Source organism: Gymnodraco acuticeps, unplaced genomic scaffold (genome assembly GCF_902827175.1).
Source record: "Gymnodraco acuticeps unplaced genomic scaffold, fGymAcu1.1, whole genome shotgun sequence".
NCBI classification, from domain to species: Eukaryota; Metazoa; Chordata; class Actinopteri; order Perciformes; family Bathydraconidae; genus Gymnodraco; species Gymnodraco acuticeps.
Window position 1 is genome coordinate 133,173 of NW_022990010.1, and position 8,940 is coordinate 142,112.

Consider the following 8,940-nt stretch of genomic DNA (forward strand, 5'->3'; position numbering starts at 1 on the left):
AATGAATTGAAATACATTAATAAATTAAATGTGGACAAGTTTCAACAGTGATGTGTAGAGAGAGCTTTTGGGTCGGGTACTTTAAGAGACATTTAAAAAAGACTTCAGACTTAAATAATAAATCTGACCTGTATGAAAGAAACATTAACATTTGTTATAAGGAAGTAAAAATGGACGCACAGGAAAATACAAATCATAAGTGCAGAAAGACACTGAAGACGCTGTCAGCACTGAGTTTGTTAAAGAAAACGTTTCAGTCGGCCGTGGACCTTCTGCGTATGGGAATTAAACCCTTTCTTTCATTACGTTGGTAAAAGCAAATCGATAGCTTTTGAGGCTGACGAATGTTATATGAATTGCCTTTAATTAAAGTAAAGTAAAGCTTTTTAATTTTCTATTCACTCAATGCTGAAAAGTAGAGAGTGCAGCCGTCTTTAGCATCGTGTTTTTGTTTTGGCCTTAGTCTATGGCATAAACTTAGCGAGTGGCATCAGCAGCAGTGAGAGCCAGCAGGGTGGAGAAGATGGAGAGCAACCAGAGAACATCGAGAGCATGTTATCACATAATGACAGCCCAGCAATGAAAACACACTGCTGTGTCTCCAGGAATAGCTGCTCTGTCAAACTGGTCAAAGTAAGCGAGGGAATTGAAAACTGTCGGGAAAAGATGAAAAGACGTTTTTACAAATGGCTTTTATTCTGTCTTCATCATGTACAAACTGTTTGGACAAGTTAAAATAATAATAAAGTCTTACAATAGCAGTTGCTTTTGCCTGTGATTTTTTTAGGTCAAACCAAATTCAGCCATACAAAAAGCAGGGCTTTTAAGTACAAAACATTAAATATAGGCACTGGAATTGCTTAAAAGGACAAAAGTTTTAAGACAACAGCATTGTTCAAAGGCATCCTCCGCCACTAGCAGGGAAAGAGCGTTTGCATTTCAGATAATAAGCATGAATCCACGTTAACAAAATCCTGTATAGGAGGAGCAAAAATACAAGTTAAGCTGTCACAGACTGGGAGGTTATAGTGGCAGCGTGTGGTGCTGTGCTGAGTTGCAGACCACAGGAATGGCCTATTTTAGGAAAAGATCTCCTCCTCTGAAAGAAGAAAGCACAGCTCGACTCCTCACTGAGCGTCCAGGATGTCTGTGGGTAGGATGTCTGGTTTGCCACTCGGGCTCTGTGATATCTCCCCTGACCAGGAAGAGGGGGTGACCTGATTATAGAGGACGTCCTGAGAGACAAAAAGTGGCTCTTTGAGATTTAGGGTGTACATGAGGAACAGATTGAGAGCCACCATGGCGAGGAGTGGGAAGAAGGTCAGGCCTGATCCGAAGCCTCTCCAGGAGCTGCACGCGTTCAGGCTGACCCAGTAAACCAGCCTGTAGAGGATTAAACAAGACATAGGAAACTAGATCAAGTTCAAACTTCACTGATAAAAAATCACAACCGCCCTGACAGTGTTTCATTGAGCATGATTACTAAAGCCTGGCTCACTTCAGCAGAAATGTCTATATCCAGAAATCATGACCCAGTAACTTCAGTTAATCCACAGATCTGTTTGTGATCAGTTTCATTTTGCAACTATTTTTTTCTTTCTACCAAACTGAACGTGCCAACCATCACAGAAGAAAGCGGCTTATGCTCATTAGTTTGCAGGCTTTGGTTAGTAGAAGGAAAATAGTCCCTACATGAAATTGCTCACAACAATTTATGGATATCTTTTTTGTAACTGCTGGTTCATGATTTCCGGAGAGAGACATTGTTGAGTTTTTCACACCAAGAAAAGTGTAATTCCAAAATTAAATAGCACTACAGTTTGAGGAAAAATATGTAGTTTTGATCTGGGGTTAGATGCCCCTTTAAGTAACAGTTTCAACACAAAGATCCCCCTGGTCCCCCTTTGAGCCTCACCTCCCGAAGATGAAAATGGCGACCAGAATGGGCACCAACTTCAGCTGGTCTTGAGGCAGCAAAGCGGCCATAACGACGAGGTTGAGGACGTAGAGGAGTAACTGTTCCAAAGACGCCGTGACAAACCGCTGGTGCAGAGCCCGTCCTCTGGGAAACGTCTCCTGCAGACTGAAGGAGGCTGTGCAGAACTGGCACACTGCACCCGTCAGCATCGCTGCCAGGGACGAAAGAGCAATGAGTCAGTTAGCATCTTGAACCAACGCCATTTTTACAAAAACAACTCCTAGCTGCACTTAATTTCCTCTGACAGCATTAGCGGCTTTGTCATAACATCTTAATTTGAATACAGCAACTGCCGGCAGAATAGCCTGCATGCAAATCCTCCTCAGTGAAACCAACTTGACAAATGGGTGAGAGGGAAATGACCTGGAGAGGATTTGGTCTGGATGTTTTTTGCCACCTGCCCTCTGGTTTCTGGAAACCCTGGTTGGAAAGTGATTAAAATATTCTGAAACAATTAGGCCACAGCCTAGGAGAGGAAAGAAGCAGCCAGCCTCTTGTTGTAGTTTCCATTTAAAGCTGTGTGCAGGGGAAGGAAATTATGCTTCTCTGCAGAGGCCCGGGGAGACGTCTGCTGCACTGAGGTTGGAAGCACATGAAATTAAAGGGGACAGGAGACATTGAAGCATTCCGAGACGAGGCGGCCAGACAAACCAAATCCTCTCTTAATCTTTATCTCTCATTTGTACCGATCACATGGCTGTTTTTTCAATGTTAGTGTGCTGGTGTGTGAAGCGTACCTAGCAGGATGGGGATGGCGGCCACCACGCAGCAGCAGAAGGTGAACACGATGCGGCTGGCTATGTCGGGGCAATCTGGGGCTCTAATGGGGACGTAAAAATAGAGTGCATAGAGGATCCCGGCTGCACACAGAAGAGAGGCCAGGACTGAGAAGAATGCAGGAACTCGGCCGCTCTGACAGCATTTACACTGGCAGCAGCGGCAGCAGCACTGTCCCCGATCTGAAGCCTCCTCTGCGGCCTCGCAAGTCTCTCCTGGCCCCTCTGAGCTCCACACTGCCAGCTCAACACTCTCTGGCGGGGGGCCTATCAGAGGTTGACCTTCATCGACAGTGCAGTCAAGATTGGTGGATTCTGGGCTCCATCTCGGTGTGTCTGTACCATTGGGAATGTCTCCCTGAGAGGCCGGGGTTGGAAAGCTGATGCAGTTTTCCGTGGCAGCGTCCAAATTGTGTGCTGTGATGATGGGACTGGAAAGATTTTGATCCAGCTCCCCCTCCTCCTGCTGATCGGCTCCTGGATCCTCTGGGTGGTCGCCATCGGGAGGCTGGTGTCCGGGAGCAGAGCCTGTGCAAAGCAGAGCAGATTTTAATACACAATCCTAATCCTATGACTTGTTCTCATGCAGTAGTATTAGTATACAGCTGCATTCAACGTCAAACAATCTGTAGCCAGAGGCAAACTAAAACATTACAAGAACAAACAATACAAGAAGAACATATATAAAACAATATTGCCTTGTAAGATTAAAACCATACAAACAAAGGCATTATATAACACATACTGAGAGCATTTAGCTGCAGACTCACACTAATCAATCACTCCCTTACTGCTTGTCGACCCTGGGTCTCAAGTAACATTTTGGATGGCAGGATTAACCTATTAGGAGGCCCCGGGCCAAAACTGCTGTTGGGCCCCTATTGAGCTGCCCTGCCCCCGTCCGCACTTCCTCCACGTTCCCACAGTTACATTGGACACAAAAACCAACCAGTAGTCCTGCTGAAACATGATCACTAGTTTTTGTGTCAACTAGTTAACCATTTTAACATAAACCATTTAAGAGTATGCATCACATAAAGACTATCAGGTAAAGTGAAGCAAGAGCCCTATCTGAAAAATAACAGAGCATTTAAGCACTTCTGGGCAGTAAATGGTTTTATTGAATGTGTTTTTATGTTTAGAGACCTCAAATAAGGTCTGTGGTTAACACAAATTGAAGAGATTTCCATATTTTTTTCCACGACATATGTCAGTAAATACCCCACTTGAATTATGAAGCTTTCATGTCTTCAAAAATAGGATTGGTAACAAGCGGTTAAATCATACCACTAAACGTTGACACGCGGAGTCCACATTTAGTTTAGTGGTGGTTGTGAAGTCATGTGGCCGTGGTGTAGTTCGTTTTTAGCCATACAGTAACTTTCTACTTGAGGTAATTGTATTCACACTTTAAACATGGTTAACAGATTATATAAAAATATTATTCTGCCAAAGAAATGTGTACGTTTTTATAAACAACAGAGCTTATTATTGCTATCTTGTTAAATTGATGAATAGTTATTTTTAGCTTTGAATGATTACAATCATATTATATATAACCAAGTTTAGTTTAGTTTACATCAAGAAATTCACAGCAAATTGCAGAAAGTAGAATTGTGGACATCTACAGATGGTCACTCGAAAAGAGTGTTTTCATTGTTGCAATAGGGAATTGTATTGACGTCTTTTAAACATCAGAATATTTTTCCCTGGTTCAGGGGTTGCAAACATTTCACATAAAGGTCTCATCTCTCATCTCCTGTCTGTTTTGACTTAAGAGCAAAACAAAAACATTTCATTGTGTCATGCACAAGCCCAGTCCACATGGACTTCATTAGACACCACAACTGCTGTTGCAGTGGGGAAATGTCGAAAAACAACATGAAACAGACAAAGCACTTTGTCTCACCAAAAAAGGCTCCTTTCCTAAAACACAACTGCCGGTTTTGTCTGTTTTAATGTTTCAGAGAAGAACACAAAGAAGGACAAGTTAGAATGTCCTAGAATACTGAGTTATGAAACAGGAAGTCTTTAATCTCAACTAACAAAGCCCTTTCTCTTCATGTTGCCTGTTTCTAAAGCAAATGGTAATGTACCTGAGTGAGACTGTATCTGGACCCAACTTACTACTGATTATAAGGAGACAAGATATTAAGAAAGGTTATTCAAACCTCTCAGTGCTTTGTTATGACATCACCAGCAAAATAAACAAATAATGATATGTCAACCTGTATGGACATTTGAATTGCAAGGCATTAATGTTGATTTTGTCCAGAGCTCCTGCAGGTAGTGCTACACATTTGCTCAATCTTAGAAACTGCTTTTATTGTGCGATGCTTATTATCTGCTGCCCTGCTTTAATCAGCCCTGATTCTCAACTCTCTTTGCTTTCAGTCTGGACTCAAACTCCACTTCAGCCTCTGCTAATTTGCTCTGGCTTTCCCTCAAATCCTGCAGCTTTGTGAGACAGACGGAGAAAAGAGGCTCTAATAACTCACTCCTCGGCCGATCGGTTGCTGGTGGCTGTTCAAGGGAGCGCTGGGAGCCGGAGACGGAGTGGGAGGACGAGTGCAGCTCCTCCACCGAGGATTCTGGGCTGTCTGACACCGGCGCCAGAGAGATCTGCGTGTCCAGGTCCAGGAAGGGGGAGAAGGAGAGCCGGGTGGGGTCTATGTCCTGGAGCTGGTTGATGATGTCACTGATGGACTCCTTCATGCTGTCCAGCTCCTTCACGTTCTGCCCGTTAGTGGCCTGAGGCCCCGAGGTGCTCATAGTCACACAGCCTGAGAGGAGGAGGGCCAGACACAAAAACAAGACCAGAAACCGTTAAAAACACAAAACCAGGGACACACAGGGTCGTAAAACCTGCTCCATTTTCTTCAAAGTGTTGGAGAGTCGGAAGTGGTGCATGCCTTTTAAAAAACACCCATTTATCTTTTATTAGATTCACTATTCACTTTCTTTTAAGCAGCAAGTTCAAAGTGCCTTTCAAAATATTACAAAAAACAAAAATGTTGAAGAGAGGAGAGTTGTTTCTAGATATTATCTTTTTATATTTTATTTGTTCCCCTTTCTTATACCTGTGAAGCTCTTTATAGCTTCTGCTTTAAAAACCTTCAGTTCACCAAAGGCCCTCTAAATTAGACAAGTATGGGTCCTTAAAACTCAAAGACTGTTGGGACTTTATGTGGAGTGATGTCAAACTGGTCATGTGGGAAAGGGGCTTTTTTTTGGTGAATAAAGGAAATCACTGTTGATATCTTTGTGGATGGTTATAGAATATCAGCACCGATAGCTAGTCAGTATCTTACTCTTGAACGTCACGCTGCTTGTGCATGTTTGAACTGTTTTATGACATTTTGGCTCAATATTCTGTTTTATTATTTTTCATGCTTTTGCTATTAATTTTGTTCGTTTGTTTTTGTCTTTTAAAACCGGGACCCACGTCTTATAACTTAATGCTGAAGTCACTTTTGATTGATTCCTTTTGAGGATTGATACATTGATCTTAACAGTGATATCGCTTCAACTGGAATTAAATTGCTGAAATCAGTGTTTCTAAAATCTTGGATATGAACTTACATGGAACTATATCATAAAGCAATATTTCAGCACCATACTTCCCAATCTGTAAGGCCTCTGACCCTGTATGTCAGGTTATGACCTCGGTGTGCTCATGTGGTTGTGAGCCTTGCTCTTTGTCTTCCAGGATTTTTAGGGATAAAAATGTCATGTTGAATATTTGTTTAGGGAAAGGTAGGTGTGTCCAAAATGTAAATTGAGAGATGTTTAAAGGAAGTAACCATATGTAACTACTCACATGTAAATAGCAAACTAAGAAAAAAGGAATACATGAGTTTCTGTAATGTAAACTATCATTTTGAGGCATTGAATTGTTCCTTCTGTCAATCCCCTGATCACCCCATGACTCATTCTGACAGACCTTACAATGAAGTACAGAGAGTTTCAACATTAAGGAACAGGAAAGATGCTGGTCTTTGGGTATATGAAAGGTGCTATTTAAATGTAAGTAATTATAATTATTATTAAGATGCTGGAGATGCAGAAGGTCCCTATACAGCAGCAAATTGTGACCTAAATAAACCCTGCCCTAAATTCAGCAGGAAATATTTAGGTTTTGGGTGAGATGTGAATAACCCATCACCCACTGCATCTACAGTGTTATAGAAGTGATGCCCCTTCATTTTGTACAATGTTTACAGACCATGGGGGAACGTTCTCCATCAGAAAAATATTATACTTGCAAAATGTGGGATATAAATAAATGTGTTTCTGTTAAATGTGTTTTTTGATCTTTTAATACCCTTGATTTGTCCTAAGGAGGGTCCTGACCTCTGTAACATCACATCAGAAAGGATACTGAGAAATAACACAAAGCAGGTTTGTTGCTATAAGATAAGTAAGTAAATGTAAAAATATCATGATTTCTGTAAGGATAACCCAGGTTTGCATAATGTGGTTAGCACTGGTGGAAAGTAACTAAGTACAAACGTGATACTCCATTTTGATGTTACTGAATAGTTCTTCTGCACTAAATAGCCTATTGTATTTCTTACGCCATTATTTGTATACTACATATGTGATTAATTTATAGAATATGATGCATTTTAGTCCAACAGCACATGAAACAGTTACAATTAGCTAAATTGTTCACATAATCCATGACACTGGCCGTTTAAATCTACATAATGAGTAGCCTACTTTAAATACTTGAATAACATATTGTGGGCAATACTGATGTATGTTTGAGTGAAGGGCTTTTGTAATTGAGTACTTAATGAAATCGCTGCTTGTTCCTAAAGGCAGATTTGAAAACGTCCATGGAGTATAGCCTTTCGGTAATTTCTTACAAAAAAACTTAATTCGGTCAAAAGTAAGCTACAATCAAATGATAGACGCGTCTGACAAATGGCTGTATAATAAACCATGCGCCTTTGTCGGTCTGCCGTTATTTGGAACTGCATGCTCCCTTTCAGAGGTTTTCATTAACATCTGCAGATTCAGTTTGGAGCGTTTTCTTCTGGATGTTTTTGGCGCACATCCAACAGTGGCGCAGTATCTGCACGCAAAATCTTCGCCATGGGACCTTTCTCCAAATAAATGGGCACGATACCATAGAGCGCACATAACTCATTGGGCTTTAATGTCGGAGAGGAGTACATCTCGCTGGTTATCAGAGCTGGCGTGGATGTGGAAACGCGCGTAGGGGGCAATGTGATTTACTGCCCGTAGGGAAAAAAACACGTTTCTCCCGCTGCTGGGTAACTCTCTCTAACAAAATGTGTTTACAATTTCTCATACACACAAGCAAGTAAAGTCTGGACTGGTATGGTTTTGAATAGAGGCTGCAGGAAATGCCCAATTTGGTGATATATAAATCAAACGCGCCTGCATGAATGTGCGCGTAAAGGACACAGTTTTTCTCAAATAGCAGCAGCGCTGAAACCTTATATTAAGTGGCCATTCAGCAGCAATTACAGCAGTTAAAGTCGGATTTCGGGCATAGATGTGATTGAATACAACTCCATGTAATGTCTTCCAAGCGGGGTATTCTACTAGAAGCATGCGGCATATAAATAGACTTACTTTTGTCGGAGGTTGCAGAGTATTTGGTGAGTTTATTCTTCTGGCAGAAAAAAAAAACCTCTCCGTCCTTCTCTGCCTTTCTTCCCTCCCCCTCCGTTTGCTTTTTGTCTTCCAGGATCCTGAACTTCTGAATCAAATTTCAGGTCGGACAAAATACTAGTATTTTCCTCCGCCCACAATAGTTTTTTTCTTTCCTGGGTACCATGTCGAACACCATATGGAGCAAATAAAGCCCGAAGGAGGAGGAGGGGGAGGCACCATCTCTCAGTTTACCTCCAAATTCAACACTAACAATCACATCATCACAAAAACGAGTTTAACTAAACAGGACAGTAAACATTAACTCTCAAACTAAAGCTCAGTGATCCTTGTATTTTCCTACGTGTACTAATGACGTTACAGCACCACTGTTTGTTGTCCTTTATTTATTACAACACCATAATGAGCTACAAACTGTTCACAAGGAATTTATAATTCCACATTTGCAGCCTGTGGATTCAATTAATGATCAATAGTGTCTTTAATACTTAGATTATATGGATATAATTGCTCTTTGTTTTTACAATGACTCGATTGGCT

The 8,940-nt window shown here is 41.4% G+C and overlaps 1 protein-coding gene across 1 annotated transcript; it reads right to left on the minus strand.

The window, feature by feature from the left end:
• Positions 1 to 677: 677 nt before the first annotated feature.
• On the minus strand, positions 678 to 8,493 carry LOC117544224 (transmembrane protein 79-like). The gene is made up of 5 exons (XM_034213082.1): positions 8,362 to 8,493; positions 5,253 to 5,537; positions 2,716 to 3,282; positions 1,916 to 2,129; positions 678 to 1,383 (listed from the first exon to the last, which is right to left on the minus strand). The coding sequence occupies exons 2-5, from the start codon at positions 5,524 to 5,526 to the stop codon at positions 1,128 to 1,130; spliced, it is 1,311 nt and encodes a 436-aa protein (XP_034068973.1). The 5' UTR covers positions 5,527 to 5,537; positions 8,362 to 8,493; the 3' UTR covers positions 678 to 1,127.
• Between the last annotated feature and the right edge of the window lie 447 nt (positions 8,494 to 8,940).

What these genes read in the sequence shown, in the direction of transcription:
- LOC117544224 (XM_034213082.1), bottom strand. Translation starts at nt 5,526, where the DNA reads ATGAGCACCTCGGGGCCTCAGGCCACTAACGGGCAGAACGTGAAGGAG. An exon ending in AGCAACCGATCGGCCGAGGA is followed by an intron (nt 3,283 to 5,252) that starts GTGAGTTATTAG and finishes TGCTTTGCACAG; the next exon opens with GCTCTGCTCCCGGACACCAG. An exon ending in CGCCATCCCCATCCTGCTAG is followed by an intron (nt 2,130 to 2,715) that starts GTACGCTTCACA and finishes CGTCCCTGGCAG; the next exon opens with CGATGCTGACGGGTGCAGTG.